Source organism: Pantherophis guttatus, chromosome 8 (assembly GCF_059756535.1).
Source record: "Pantherophis guttatus breed Tessera chromosome 8, ASM5975653v1, whole genome shotgun sequence".
NCBI classification, from domain to species: domain Eukaryota; kingdom Metazoa; phylum Chordata; class Lepidosauria; order Squamata; family Colubridae; genus Pantherophis; species Pantherophis guttatus.
The window spans coordinates 9,280,499-9,296,544 of record NC_142070.1 but is presented as its reverse complement, the minus strand read 5'-3'; the positions used below and the strand labels follow the sequence as shown (position 1 = coordinate 9,296,544).

Below are 16,046 nucleotides of genomic sequence, written 5' to 3'. Positions count from 1 at the left end.
TTTTTTCAGCCCTTTTCCAGGTTCTTTTTCGGCCTGTTTCTGTAGCTTTTTTTGGCCCATTTGGGGAGCTTTTTGCAGCCCATTTTTGTGGCTTTTTTCGGCCTGTTTTTTCAGCTTTTTTCAGACCATTTTCGAGGCTTTTTGGGGCCATTTTTGAGGCTTTTTGGGGGGCCTGTTTTTTAGGCTTTTTGGCCCTTTTAAAGACTCTTTTGGCCCATTTTTGAGGTTTTTTTCGGCATGAAAAAAGCCTAAAAAATGACCCAGGAAAGGCCTCAAAATGGGCCAAAAAAAGCCCCCCAAAACGGGCCAAGAAAAGCCTTAAAAGTGGGCCAAAAAAGGTCTGAAAAAGGCCGAAAGAAGGCCCAAAAACAGGACATGCGGAGGCCAAAAAATGACTGGCAGGTGGGCAAGGCTTTGGCAATATTCGGTCTATAAGACACACAGACATTTTTGCCCCCTTTTGGGAGACAAAAAAGTGTGTCTTATAGTCTGAAAAATACGGTAATCAAGGAGAGAAGCAACCTAGAACTAAGGAGAAATTCCCTGACAGTTAGAACAATTAATCAGTGGAACTGCTTGCCTCCAGAAATTGTGACGGTTTTATAAGATGAGATTGGACAACCACTTGTCTGAAATGGTACAAGGTCTCCTGCTTGAGACAGGGATGGAATAGAAGACCTCCAAGAGCCTTTCCAATTTTGTTATTCTCTTAAAAAGTAAGTAGAAGGCAATTAAAAGCACACGAGCTAAAACATGGCAGCCCAACTAATCAAGGAGAGACGCAACCTAAAACTAAGGAGAAATTTCCTGACAATTAGAACAATTCATCAGTTGAACGACTTTCCTCCAACATTGGAAGTTTTCAAGAAGAGATTGGACAACCATTTGTCTGAAATAGTATAGTTTTTCCTGCCTGAGCAGGAGTTGGACTAGAAGACCTCTAAAGTCCCTTCCAACTCTCTTATTCATTGATTCAATGAATCAGCACTGATCATAAATAATAACCCAATCATAAATAATAACCCAAGCAAGCTCACTATTGGGCCTGGCTATTAAAAAGGACTTGCTGAGGGACGCCTGACATAGCAATTCAGAGTTGTCCTATCTCTTCTTTGTGTTTCTGGAACGTGTGAAGAAAGTAACTAGGGACAAGAAGTTACTTTTCCACAGAAATTCTTGTAGAAAATATGAAACAGAAGTAAGGAACTTCTCCTCTGCCCAGGCCACACAGCTGATGCTGTAGTTGTCAGAGTTCCAAATAATACACCCATAGCAAACAGAACTGCTGCACTGGCTCCCGGTGGTCTTCCGGGTGCGCTTCAAGGTTTTGGTTACCACCTTTAGAGCGCTCCATGGCATCGGACTGGGGTATTTACGAGACTGCCTTCTGCTACCAATAGCCTCTCACTGACCAGTACGCTCCCATAGAGAGGGGCTTCTCAGGGTGCCGTCGGCCCCCAGGGGGAGAGCCTTCTCTGTGGGGGCACCTACCATCTGGAACGAGCTCCCCCCGGAGATACGGAGGATCCCGGATCTGTGCACGTTTCGTCGTGCTCTCAAAACATTTTTATTTCAGCAGGCTGGCCTGGCCTAACTCTCCCTTTTAAATTTTAAATTGTTTAATTTGTTTTACAAATTGGGTGTTTTAAATTTGTTTTCGGCCAAAATATTTAATAATTTTAATGGACTTTTAATGTTTGTATTATCTGTATTTTATCTTGGCTGTTCACCGCCCTGAGTCCTCCGGGAGTAGGGCGGTATAGAAATTTGATAGATAGATAGATAGATAGATAAATAAATAAATAAATAAATAAATAAATAAATAAATAAATAAACAAACAAACAAACAAACAAACAAACAAACAAACAAACAAACAAACAAACAAACTCAGAGGCAAGCAGTTTCCTCAAAGAACAGTTTTATTGGATGTACCATATTGGCACAGACTGGTGAAAACCGACTCTAAAGCTTCCCGTGGTTTTCACCTAATTAAAAGTAAAGTTTTTTCCCCCTTTCCCAAACAATCAGTCACATGGTCCAATCAAAGTGCTTTCCGATTGCTTGGAAACTTTCAGCCACCTGTGGGAACGTCCTTGGTTCTCAGAGGAAACTATTTTGTTTTGGCTACAAAACCCCAGCTATCTCTATTCCCCCCTCCCTATCCCTCAGGACCACTGTGGCAGCTCTGAAGCCTCCAAGATGGCCTCAGCCAGGCCAGCTTCAGAGTTGACAGTCGTAGTATCTGTACTTAAATCACAATCCCCTTTTACACACTGCAGCAACTGTACAGCTCAGCTTCCCGCGGTCTTCCTAGCTTTTTTATAAGCCTAGAATGGATCTCCTGGGAATGGCCCAGTCATTCAGTCTTCATTCTCTTCCTTGACTGAGGCTGTTAAAACAGTCTGGAGCCTGATCTTAGCATTAAGTGGGATCCTGGATGCAATTGTTTCCCTTCTGGCAATGCTTTATGAGAATCTGCCGGTGCTATTTCCAATGATCTGCCCAACTTCTGTGCTTTAAAGCTGATTTGAGACTGACAATCTGTAAGCTGCTTCGAAGCAATCTTTGGTTTATGTGGATCATTCCATCATCTGCCTTACAGAAGAGCAAGAGGCAATTCTTTCTCTCTATGGGAAGGATTCCGGTGCACAGAGAACTACAGCCACCCATGCATCTATTTTTAAGATTACCTATTAACATCAGACCAACAATCAGTGGTGGGTTTCAAAAATTTTTACTACCGGTTCTGTGGGTGTGGCTTGGTGGGTGTGGCATGGCCTGGTGGGCGTGGCAGGGGAAGGATATTGTAAAATCTCCATTTCCTCCTGATCATGGCTTAGGGCCGGGGTATTTACGAGACCGCCTTCTGCCACCAATAGCCTCCCACTGGCCAGCACGCTTGCACAGAGTGGGCCTCCTCAGGGTGCCGTCCGCCAAACAATGTCGGCTGGCGACCCCCAGGGGGAGAGCCTTCTCTGTGGCGGCGCCCACCCTCTGGAACAACCTCCCCCCAGAGATACGTACAATAACAGACCTCCGGATTTTTTGTCGGGCCCTGAAAACCTATTTATTTCAACTAGCTGGGCTGGCTTGAGTTAAATTTTAAATTGATTTTAAATTGGGTTGTTTTAATTTACGGCCAAAATATTTAATTATTTTAAACTGCTTTTAAATTTTGTATGTTCTGTTTTTTACTTTGTCTGTTCACCGCCCTGAGTCCTATTGGAGAAGGGCGGTATAGAAATGGAAACAAATAAATAAATAAATAAAAAATAAATCAGCTGGGACTTGGGAGGCAGAGAATAGATGGGGGCGGGGCCAGTCAGAATTTTTGCTACCGGTTCTCCGAACTACTCAAAATTTCCGCTACCGGTTCTCCAGAACTGGTCAGAACCTGCTGAAACCCACCTCCGCCAACAATCAAGAAGTAAACAATACCCCAATCAAGGAACTGTCAAACAAGTTAACAGTAAACAGTCCAATCAAAGACCCACACCAATAGGACAAGCCTCTAGAACAGGGGTGTTAAACTTGCGGCCCGTGGGCCAGATGCGTCAGGTGCTGGCTCCGCCCCTGCCCAGTTTAGCGAAGGGAGGAAAAGTCCCGATACGTCACATGACCTCGCCATGACGACGCAACTTTGACACTCCTGCTCTAGTACAAGGGTGTCAAACTCAAGGTCCAGGGGACAGATCCGACCCGTGGGATACTTAAATCTGGCTTGTGGGGCTGCCCTAGAAACAGCGAAGGACCAGCCCACAGTGCCTTTGCAAGTAAAAATGGAACTCGGGAGGGCCACCCGCGGCTCTCCTGAGCTCCGTTTTCGCTGGCAGAGGGTTGCAGGAGGCCGTCACAGCCAAAAACGGAGCTCAGGAGCCCGTTTTCACTGGCAGAGTGCTCGGGCCATCATAGGCACCCCCGACAGGAGTGATGTCGAGCTGGCCACACCCACCCTGGCCCCCAGAGGTCAAACACAACCCTGATGTGGCCCTTAATGAAATTGAGTTTGAAACCCCTGCTCTAGAATATAAATAGAGAACAAAACCCACTCCCTACTACCACTGATGACGTTACCTAGTTTGGTTATGAAATGTCTGCAAGAAAACAACCAAGCTCAGAGAGCACCAAGGATGCCTCAGAATACTATTTCATGAGTGTGCACGCTCTGAGGCGGGCTTAAAAAATTGTACTGTGCATTGTAGATCATTTCCAGGGTTGCAAAAATGAGCAGGATATCCTCATGTTTCCCTCCTCTTTATTTTTGTTTTATTCTACTTTATTTTTTAAATTTTTTTAATGGAGTTTAGTCATAACAAAATTTCCCTCAAATAAACTGCAGCTCTTTTTGTCATCAGTAGGGGGAGCAAGAGCACTAAAGTAGTGTATAGCTCCCTCTATATGGTTTGGTTCTGCAACCCAACAATACAGACACAGACTTCAGAGGATAATTAGAACTGCAGAAAAAACAATGGCTACCAACCTGCCTTCCATTGAGGACCTGTATACTGCACGAGTCAAAAAGAGGGCTGTGAAAATATCTACAGACCCCTCGCATCCTGGACATAAACTATTTTAACTCCTACCCTCAAAACGACGCTATAGGGCACTGCACACCAGAACTACTAGATACAGGAAGTTTTTTCCCGAATGCCATCACTCTGCTAAACAAATAATTCCCTCAACACTGTTAAACCATTTACTAAGTCTGCACTACTATTAATCTTCTCATTGTTCCCATCACCCATCTCCTTCCCCTTATGACTGTAACTTTGTTGCTTGTATCCTTACGATTTATATTGATATTGTTTCCTGATTGCTTATTTGTACCCTATGACTATCATTAAGTGTTGTACCTTACAATTCTTGATGAACGTATCTTTTCTTTTTATGTACACTGAGAGCATATGCACCAAAGACAAATTCCTTGTGTGTCCAATCACACTTGGCCAATAAAGAATTCTATTCTGTTCTGTTCTGTTCTGTTCTGTTCTATTCTATTCTATTCTATTCTATTCTATTCTATTCTATTCTATTCTATTCTATTCTAATCCTATTTTCTATTCTAATCCTATTTTCTATTCTATTTTCTATTTTCTATTTTCTATTTTCTATTTTCTATTCTATTCTATTCTATTCTATTCTATTCTATTCTATTCTATTCTATTCTATTCTATTCTATTCTCTAGTGATAAAGAAAAGCACCGCTTTTTAAAAAAAACAAAACAAGAAAAGGTTAAGAAATAAGTCACCAGACCAAGAGGTTGAGAATTTAAGACATTTTTTGGTTCCTTTAGCTCATCTTCCTAAACAAGCAAGTAAACAAACAAGATCCAGAAATGTCTCACCCATCTAAAAGATTCTGGGGCATACAGAAAAGGAAGTTAAGCGCCATAATCTGTAGTTTTTCACACCCTTGCTTTACTGAGTTTGTGTAGGTCCAAGGATATTCTCGTTAATAAAAATCATCGAGGAGGGTTACGCTGTGCTTTCTTGCATGCCAACTTCAATTTTCCTTTAATTGGATTCCTTTAATTAAAGGACTCTTTTAGATAAGATAAGCTAGCTTGCCAAAAAGGTATCCATTGACAACCATCAGCCTAGTCTTAGCATCTAAAAAAAGGCAAATTAAACAACCCTAGGAGATGTCACATTTCTAGGATTCCCTCCAGGTACATGTTTGATTCCTTTAAATGAGGTTAATTTTGGTTCTCCCACAGAGACTTTCTGTCTCTAACTGCTGGGGATGATGAAGGTTGTGTGGCCACTATATAAACAATACTGGTTCGGAAAGGTTACCCTGTTCAGTCGTAACGTTTCCAGACTGATCTTGGGCAAATCTTACTTTACAAAATTCTTAAAAAGACTATGATGTCCATATATGTATATATATGAATGGGTGTGTAGCAGAGGTGGGTTGCCTTCGGTTCGGACTGGTTCACAAGAACCGGTAGTAAAACCAGTGGGAGGCCCCACCCACCGGCCTGGATGTCATCATCAATGATCTGTGCATGGGTAGAAGCAAGGTGTGTGATCATGCATGCGATCCCGTTGTAAACCGGTAGTAAAGGTAAGTAGAACCCACCCCTGGTGTATTGGTATTAATTAGTAACACAGCTGTTAATTGAATCTGGTTTCTCCTTTGACATGACATGAGATGAGATATAAGATGAGATATGAGATATATTTGAGATGAGAGGAGATATAAGATGAGATGAGATGAGATGAGATGAGATAAGATGAGGTAAAGTAAGGTATGTTCTAGTCGGGAGAATGAAGTAGGAACTGAGGCGAGACGGCGTTAAAAGGAAACCCTTTTATTGGGAACAATAGCTAACAGGCAACTAGAACAAACTAGAATGGCAACACAACAACTTTCAGTCACGGCTGCTATTTATATAGCAGCTGTCGAAAGGAGCAGCCAATAGCGCCTGCTTATTTCTCCCGCCGGCTGAGCTGTCAAGTCTCAGCCAATGGGAGGCGCTTCCATGTTGCCAGCTAGTGACACGTCTGCGTCTGCAACAAGGTAAGATAGCCTTTATTGTCATGTTTTACTGTGAGCACACTGGCACAGATTAAAAATGAAATTCCGTTGCCTGCTCTCAAAAAGAAAATATATATCTACCCATACACAAAGATAACAGACATACAGTATACACATGCTATATATATACAGTACACATGCTATATACATATACTTGCATACATACACCTTCTGCCAACCTAGCAGTTCGAAAGCACGTAAAAAATGCAAGTAAAAAAATAGGGACCACCTTTGGCTTTTCAGTTTTGAAATGGAGATGAGCATACATACATACATGTACCTGTGTGTGTACATACATACATACATACATACATATATGCAAGTTTTGGTGTATTCGGGTCTTTTCCCGTGTAAGACTGAGAGTATCTTGGCGACCTTTCGACGAGGTCTCACTCGTCATCTTCAGGCTGGTGTCTTCGGCTTCGTGCTTGTGCTTGTGTGAGGAAAAAGCATGAAGCCGAAGACACCAGCCTGAAGATGACGAGTGAGACCTCGTCGAAACGTCGCCAAGATACTCTCAACCTTACACGGGAAAAGACCCAAATACACCAAAACTTGCATACCTCCCATATTGGGTGCTTCGACAGAAAAACACTTAATCTCTCCCCTGGCTCATCTGATAAAGGGAGGAGAACTTGTGTCTCAGAGGTTAATACAACTGCCTAATATGCAGGCAGCCCAAGTTCGAATCCTAGTAAGGAAATGGCTAGCTGATGAGAGCTAAATAGCTTGAAATAGATCTATACTAGTCTCCCTTTATTTCTTTATCAGCAAATATAAATTTGATACACACACACACACTTATGCACGCCCCTTACAGACCTCTTAGGAAGGGGGTGAGGTCACCAGTAGACAGGTTAAGGTTAAACCTTTGGGGGTTTGGGGAAGAAACCACAGAGTCAGGTAGTGCATTTCAGTTTGGAACGGTTTACCTTGAGTTTGTATCTATTATTTGCTCGGGTATTGTTGTGGTTGAAGCTGAAGTAGTCATTGACAGGAAGGACATTGTGGCAGACAATTTTATGAGCTACGCTTAGGTCAGACCGAATTCTGGGAGTTAAAAGTCCCCAGATCTCAAAGTTGCCAAGATTGAGAAATGACTGCTATAGGTCATTAAAATCAGAATTCACTCAGAAAATATTTGGAGTATGAAGTATCACCAAACCTTTTATTGATTCTGTTATATTTTTTTTGATGCGTTAACTGGTGATGGCTCATCTTTATTTTGTTTGATTTGCGTATTAAGGAATGTTTTATTGTGCTGCTTTGCACCGTGAGTTTGATTTTTATTTATTACATCCTCAAACTCTTTATTGGATGGTTTACGGAGGTATCAAAAAATGCTAAAAGTCTGCTCTATTGCAGTGGCTATAAATAGGGCCAATTAATAAAGAAGTTGGGGCATTTTACTTTAGCACCCAACATCTACCACTCTCAACTCAAATGAGGTAGGCAAAGATACAAAAAAGAAAAAACTATTGATGGATTTAATTGCCCTTGTCTAAAGACTTCGAAATATCTTCTGGGTATTGAGCGAGCCTGAAAATGAGAGAAATAGATACGGAAGATTACCCAGAAACATTTCGGCTTTCTGTGCTTCCCTAATGTTGATTTAATTTTAGGTCTAGAGAGACCGTATTATACAAATATCAATTTCTGGTAATTTCTAAGATGAGGGGAGTGAGGTGACTTATTTTCTCCCATCCTGAAGGAATAATTTCTGGTTTTTGTCATCAGTTTGGTGCTGAATAGATCTTTGAGAAGATACCACCAGAGAAATTATACCTTCAGAAAGAAGAAAAGGTACGAGTAATCCCTGCAGATTTTACTATACGGGGTAGTACTCATCTCCGTTTCAAGGCCACTAAGCTGTCCAAAGACATTTCTGTGGTCATGGCCAGCATGATGTAATGGAGCACTTTTACCGTCCCATCCTGAAGTGGTACCTATTTATCGACTTGCATTTGCGGGCTTTCAAACTGCTAGGTTGGCAGGAGCTGAGGCGAGGAAGGGAGCTCACCCCATCACACGGAGCTCGGGTCTCTAACCCGAGCTTCTGACTTTAAGCCCAATATCTTAACCACTGAGCCACCAAGCTCCCCCTGCAAGTAATGAGAATTCTCTGAAAATAAAATACAGGTATTCCTTGACTGATAACCATTCGATAAGTTACAGTGGCACTGAAAAAAAAATGACTTACAACCAGTCTTTCCACTTACAACCGCTGCAACCTCCTCAGAGGCACATGATCAAAATTTGGGTGCTTGGCAACCAGCAGGTATTTAAGACAATCACAGCACCCTGGGTGTCATGTGATCATCGTTTGGGACCTTCCCAGCGAGTTTCAAACAAGCAAAATCAACAGGGAAAGCCAGATTCGCTGAACAACTTAAATGATTCACTTAACAACTGCAGTGATCTGCAGTAAAAAAAAAATAGGTTGTAAAATGAGGCACAGCTCACTTATCTTGTTTCAGCATAGAAATTTCTGGTTCCAACTATGGTCTTAAGTCAAGGATAACCTGTGTCTTGTCATCTACATCAGGGGTGTCAAACTCAAGGCCCAGGGGCCAGATCCGGCCCACGGGGTGCTTAGATCTGGCCCACAGGGCTACCCTGGAAACAGCTCGCAGCTCGGGACTCCATTTTCGCTGGTAGAGCGCTCGGGCCACCAAAGGTGCCCCTGACACGAGTGACGTCGAACTGGCCACACCCACCCCAGCCACACCCATCCTAGCCCCCTGAGGCCAAACACAACCTTGATGCGGCCCTCAATGAAATCGAGTTTGACACCCCTGGTCTGCATTAATCTCTCTAACGCAAATTAATAAGCAGAGCGACCGCCGTCATCACCCCCTCTTGACAATACCAAAGATGTTTTCAATAACACCCTTTTTAAAGCACCCTTCCCTGCACACTCTGCATTCAAAAAGTATTTTATCAGCTACAAACAAATATACATCAAACACCGAAGTGCTTAGCTTGTATGGAATACCATTACGTCTAATGCTTGTTTTTCTAGGCCATTTCCTTGGAACTGTAAACTCTGGTCACGTAAGGTTCGTTTGTTTTTCTTAAATCTGGAAGAGTTCTTTGCGACTTAAGTGAAAAACGTGCAGAAGAAATGTTCCTTTCCAAGGCACATAGCGATACAAGGGCACGCATACGTTTGTATATAGGGAGGGACTTTCTATCATTATAATTATAGGCAATATAGTCTTTCCAGATTACCTTTCTATAAACTGCTATGGACTCTCAGCAGCTCACAGAATGGTGACCTATTCTCAAATCCAGCTTGAGGCCGTCATTAAGCTGGGCTTGTGAAAAGCTTTCAAAATCCTCTACCAAATTTTAAGGAAATTTGGCTTGGACGATTTCTCTGATTCTATGAAACCTTCCCCCAGAGATTCATGTAATTTCAACCCTAATGACGTTCAGAAAAATCTTGGGAAACTTGTTGGTTCTGCCAGTGCTTGGGACAGGATGGTTGCAGAGTTCCCATTGTTTTGTTTTGTTTTAATTGTTAGTATGCTGTCTTCTATCAGTTGTCCCTCTATTCTTTCTTTCAGCTATAAATTGTCCAGAGGAGACAATTATTAAGGAGCTGGGCAACCTTGAAACTGAATTAAATAAATACATGTAAGTCAGCGGTGGGTTTCTAATATTCTTACCACCAGTTTGCCACGTGCACGCTCGCTGCGTGCGCCTTCCGCGCATGTGCCCGCCTTCCGTGCATGCGCTTTGCTCGCTTGCGCGCCTTCCGCACATTCACCCATCCTAGAAAACGTGCCGAAATAGGATGAAATAAAGCCAAGGCGGGTGGGCGCCCCCCCCGCAATCTCCGCTACCAGTTCGCACGAACTGGCACGAACCGGCTGAATACCGCCTCTGATGTAATTTCCTTCTTCAAGCTCAGTAAAAACAGGAAGAACAATGGGAGGATTTTTCTGCTCAATCGCAGCATCAAAAGGCAAATCTTGAACTGGACCCATGAACTCCAAATTCCATAATTGGAATTTAAAAACCTTCCGCCGCGCCTTAAAGACCTTACTATTTCACCAGGCCGGCCTGGCCTAATTTTCCCCCTCTTTTATAAAAGATTTTTAAAATTTTAAATATCTTTTAGTATTTATATATTCAATTTTAAATTGGTTTTAAAAGTGTGGGGTTTTAAATTTGTTGGGGCCAAAATTATTTAATTTGATTTTATTCTATTTTTTAAATTTTGTATTGTATGTGTTTTTATTGTTTGGCTGTGCACCGCCCTGAGTCCTTCGGGAGTAGGGCGGTATAGAAATCTAATAAATAAATAAATAAATAAATAAATAATTCCTTTCCAAAAATTATACAATTGAAACACTGCAATTGGTGAGATTTTGACATGTTACACAAGGTCTCAAGATGATGCCACCAGAATTGAGTTTGAACAACCTAGTCAGAGTTTAGAATCTGGGAGTGGGGGATCTGTAAATTAGGCTGACAGCGTCTGATCACATAAGAGGCAATGAGATGGAAAAGTTATGGCATATAGCAGGGGTGTCAAACACAAGGCCCACGGGCCGAATCCGGCCTGTGAGGTGCTTAGATCTGGCCTGCGGGACCTCCCTGGGTCCGTTTTCACTGGCAGAGGGCTAGCAAAACAAGCTAAAAACAAAACAAAAGGAGAAATGTTTCCCCTTTTGCATATGAGCATGCAAGAAGAGACAGGAAAGGAGAAAGGGAAAGAGGGAAGATAAAGAAAAAGAAGGGAAGATTGGAATAGAGCAAGGAAGGAAAAATAAGGAAAGAGGGGAAGGAAGAAGAAAGGAGAATGAAGAGGGAAGGGAAGGGAAGGGAAGGGAGGGAGGGAGGGAGGGAGGGAGGGAGGGAGGGAGGGAGGAAGGAAGGAAGGAAGGATGGATGGATATAATGAGAGTGAGGGAGGGTCTGAGGGAAGTCCTCCCTTAGCACTTGGCCACCACAGGTGCCCCCAACACAAGTGACATTGAGGTGGCCATGCCCACCCCAGCCACATCCACCACGGCCCCCCGAGGTCAAACACAACCCTGATGTGGCCCTCAATGAAATCGAGTTTGACACCCCTGGCATATAGCATCTTTCTCTTATGCAAAGGATTGAGTGGCATACAATTTTAGAGGGATGGTTCAATGTAACTCATTACTTTAATTATCTATCGCTTTTTTTTTAACCTATTAAGGGTATATGTATATATCCAGAGGTGGGATTCACTTACCTTCCCTAACGATTCGCTAATGTGACCAAATTTACTCAAAATTTCCGCTACCAGTTCTCCAGAACTGGTCAGAACCTGCTGAACACAACCTCTGGTTCCATACCTCCCAACTTACCATACTGCGGCTTGTCCCTGATTGTATAGATGATCGCAGAATCACTGGCCCCGAACATCTCGGCTTGCAGATTTCTTTTGGTGATTTGCAACATGCCTCCCTCTGGGACCCAGACGGTAGAGCTGATAACCAGGCGGGGAATGCCGTTGCTCTGCAAAGATCGAAAATGAATAAAGTCGTTAAATTGAAGCGATGAATGAGAGGCGAGGTTGGAAGATAAGAATAGCCCGAGTCTTTTGAGTATTTGTGGAACAGACCTTAAGGTGACATCTTGAAACAAGGCACAGGCTGAATTTCCAAAGGGATGGCAATTTATACCATCACCCAGAGACCAATTGAATGCTCTACGGTGGCATTGGTTTCTACGAACTTGTCAGGCGCAAGAAATCAGAAGGCAGGATAAAACAAGCACTATAATTTTATTTTACGTTACGCTCTGTGGGAACTCTCCCCCCCCTCCCCCGGAGAATGAAACATTTTGGGGAATATTAAAAGAGACAGAATCTTATATTTCCCCAAAGGAGAACAAAGGCAGAAAGCAGCCCCAACAGCCTCCAGCAGATGCCTGAAGTCTTTAGAGATGGATATTTTGTGCCCATTAAGAAATCCGGGGCCAATTATATTCATGAACAAAACATCTTCCGCTCCAGATGATGGGATTAAGAAGGACAAGACATGGCCTTTAGGACATAATACGACCATGATGGCGAACCTATGCCACGCATGGTGTGTGTGTATTTGCGCGCGCATTGCATTATGGGTGCGCTCATGCGCGCACTTTCGGCACTCGGTGATGAAACGGTTAGCCATCACTGTAATAGGATTAACCCACCACCAATCAAATAATAAAAGCACACAAAGCAAACCTCAAAATTACAAAATGCTTTTAAAGCAGGGTTGTCAAACTCGATTTCACTGAGGGCCGCATCAGAGTTGTGTTTGACCTTCGGGAGCACTTGTGTCGGGGGCACCTGTGGTGGCCCGAGCACTCTGCCAGTGAAAACGGTGCTCCATTTTCACTGGCAGAGGCACCATGGGCTGGTCTTTCGCTGTTTCCAGGGCGGCGCCGTAAGTCAGATCTAAGCACCCTGAGGGTCAGATCAGGCCCCTAGGCCTTGAGTTTAGACACCCCTGCTGTAAACTGTATAAAAATCCTTGCACTCATCAAGCTAATTTGTCAGCTGTCCCAGAACTGCATGCTTTTGTTGGTTCCGCTCATCAATAAACCTTCTTTCCAATCAGCCTCCCATTTTATTTCCAGCGTCTTTCTCTCGGTTTGGAACTGGACCTGATTTTTGTTACTACAACCCATTCCCCACGGAATGGGACAACTTGCCACAACCAACTGCGGCCAACTCACCACGGTCAACTCGCCACAGGACAATTCGCCATGCCCAACTCGCTGGGGGGCAACTTGCTGCAGGGCTATTTAATTTAATTAAATTTAATTTAATTATTTAAAAAAATATTAAAAAATTAAAAATTAAAAAAAATATTTTAATTTTTGCAATTCACATTTCATTCTGTCCCTCTTTTTGCATCCTTTCTTTCCACTATTTCTTTGATATTAGTATAAATCTTGTCTTGCAATGAGTTGTCCTCTGGCAAGTTGGTTTGGAGAGGTGCCCTGCAGTGAATTGGCCAAGGCATGTTGGCCGTGGAGAGTTGGCTGTGGCGAATTGTCATAGATCCCATTCCCAAGGCACCTTTGTCAGCACTCCAAACTACATTCGTTCCAGTGCTGACATAAGGAGGAGAAGAGGGGGCAGCTGGCAAGAGGACGCTTGACTTTTCACCCACTTATTTTCCCTGAAGATAATATCCCCTAGGAGATGGGATGGGAGGGGGGACATTCCTGGGAGCTGAAGTAGTAGATATGGGGAGTGTGATTTTGAAGATGGCCAATGAGACCGAGAGAATTGGGGAATGGAAAGGGAAGGTTTGGGGTCAGGAAGTCAGTGTTGGCTACGACAAAGTCGGGGGACAGATTGTCGTGCTTAATAAATGAAAGATTTCATCAAAGACTATTTGTTTGGAAATGCAATTTATTTGAGACGACACCGAAACCTGACAGCACCATTATTCTTCAAAGATCTAACTCAAATGAATGCAGGAGGAGACGCCCACCTTCTCTGTCACCTTCTATTGCTGGTCAGCTCTTGATCTTCTGAGGATCCAGTTCAAGTAATAAAAAGGCCATTTTGGGTCTCTTAGAGTCCAGCAATCTTTGAAAATATCCCAAAGATGTTTTTTCAAAAGACAACTGGACTTTCTTTTCTTTTTTTCTTTTCTTTTCATTTCTTTCTTTTTTTTTTTTTGCTTGAAGATGTTTTGCTTCTCATCCAGAAGCTTCTTCAGTTCTCCAGAAGGGAAAAACAAAAAAAGTCCAGTTGCCTTTTGAAAAAGCATCTTTGGGACAACCATGACCTGGATGACGGAGACTCTCCAGATACTTTGAAAACATCTATATTCCATCATTACGTTGTCAAAGATGGACAGCTAGTGGTTCAGAGTTGAACTCTGTACTTTTGTGACTTATTCAATCAAATTAAGCAAACTGGCTTAGCTGTGGACTCAGTTAAGCTGTCCATGAGATTTTCCAATAGCTCCTTGTGAAAGGTAACCAGAGCAAAGAGGCTATTTTAAGTTACAACTCAGTGGAAATCTGCAAAAAACACGGATGCAGATTAAATCCATTAAACCCCTGTCCTTGATCATTATTATTATAATTAATTTTGCTGTGCTTCTAATTGCTAAGGAATCCTAACGAGCTCATCGGGAACATTTCTGGATGCTCTTTAAGGCTTGGGATGGTAGGTCAATGAGCTCATTAAAGTAGATTGTTTTACTCAGTAGAAAATAGGGAACCTATTCAGAAATCCATCGTGCTTAAAAGCAACCTTGTACAATAGAGTTACCTTATTGTATTAAGGGAGAAATCAGAGAGAGTTGAAATATTTTGAACAATCAAGGAAACTTTTATAGGAGAAGACCAGGCAGATCCGGGGTGATGGTGGGATTAAATGTGTCACCAGTTTAGAGTCCTTACATTGCCACAAACAATTCAAGTCCAGCCCCCCTTAAATTCCATTGACTTATCTGGTGCCAATTCAGATTTGAATGTTAGTTGACTAACATTCAAATCTAATTCATAGTTAGTTGACTATATATAGATCCTTATATATAGGGTTGAGCGATAAATCCTTCTGAATTGCAACGTAATGCTGGACATTAATCTCGTTTAACCCTACCTCCTAGCTCTTCCTGCTCTTTTTTTTTACATATTCCTAAGTATATGCATTTTTTTAAAAAGGGGAATGCCTTAGACTTCACAATGTTTTTCTTCTAGACTTATCTACACCTCATTGCTTGAAAAGGTCACAGTCTATGTTTTTTCAGTACCTGTCTGTAATCAAATATATATCCTGTTATTTCTTTTACAATATATTTTCGGGGTGTTTGGAAACAAAATTGCTAGAGGGGTTCCATTTCAAGGTTAAGCTGAGCTACTTCCCCAGTTCTTACGAGCTAAAATTCCCCTAAAACAGGGGTGAAATGCTCCCGGTTCAGACCGGCTCGGGCGAGTAGGTAGCGATGGCAGCAGGCAGTTTGGAGAACCGGTAGCAAAAATCCCTGCCCCCGCCTCTCATGCCCAGCTGAGCCGCGTGATCATCAAAGGCTTTTTTTCTTTTAAATGGCTCTGACGATCCCAGCTGAGTTGCCTGATTGGCAGAGGGTTTTTTAAAAACCCTCTGACGATCAGACAACTCAGCTAGGATCGTCAGAGCCTTTTGAAAGCATCTTTTTACATGGTTTTACATGTAAAAAATGGTTTTAAAAGTAAAAAAAAAAAAAAATGGCCACGCCCACCCAGTCACATTACCCCACCACCACCATCGCCCACAGAACCGGTAGTAACAAATTTTAGATTTCAGCACTGCCCTAAAAGCATAATTTTTCCATAGTTCAAAAAACAACAATAACCTTTTCTGCAATTTTTTTAAATTTATTTATTTTTATATGCCGCCCTTCTCCGGAGACTCAGGGTGGCTTATTTTATACAAAGTCAGCTTATTGCCCCCACAAACTGGGTCCTCATTTTACCCACCTTAGAAAGGATGGAAGGTTGAGTCGACCTTGAGCCTGGTGAGAATTG

At 42.5% G+C, this 16,046-nt stretch overlaps 1 protein-coding gene across 1 annotated transcript in view; it reads right to left on the bottom strand.

The window, feature by feature from the left end:
• FRAS1 (Fraser extracellular matrix complex subunit 1) overlaps positions 1-16,046 on the bottom strand; it is a 447,420-nt gene that overhangs the window by 130,603 nt on the left and 300,771 nt on the right. Inside the window, exon 29 of the mRNA XM_060687010.2 lies at positions 11,891-12,041. Coding sequence (XP_060542993.2) covers positions 11,891-12,041 — 151 coding nt within the window. The remainder of the gene's footprint in view (positions 1-11,890; positions 12,042-16,046) is intronic.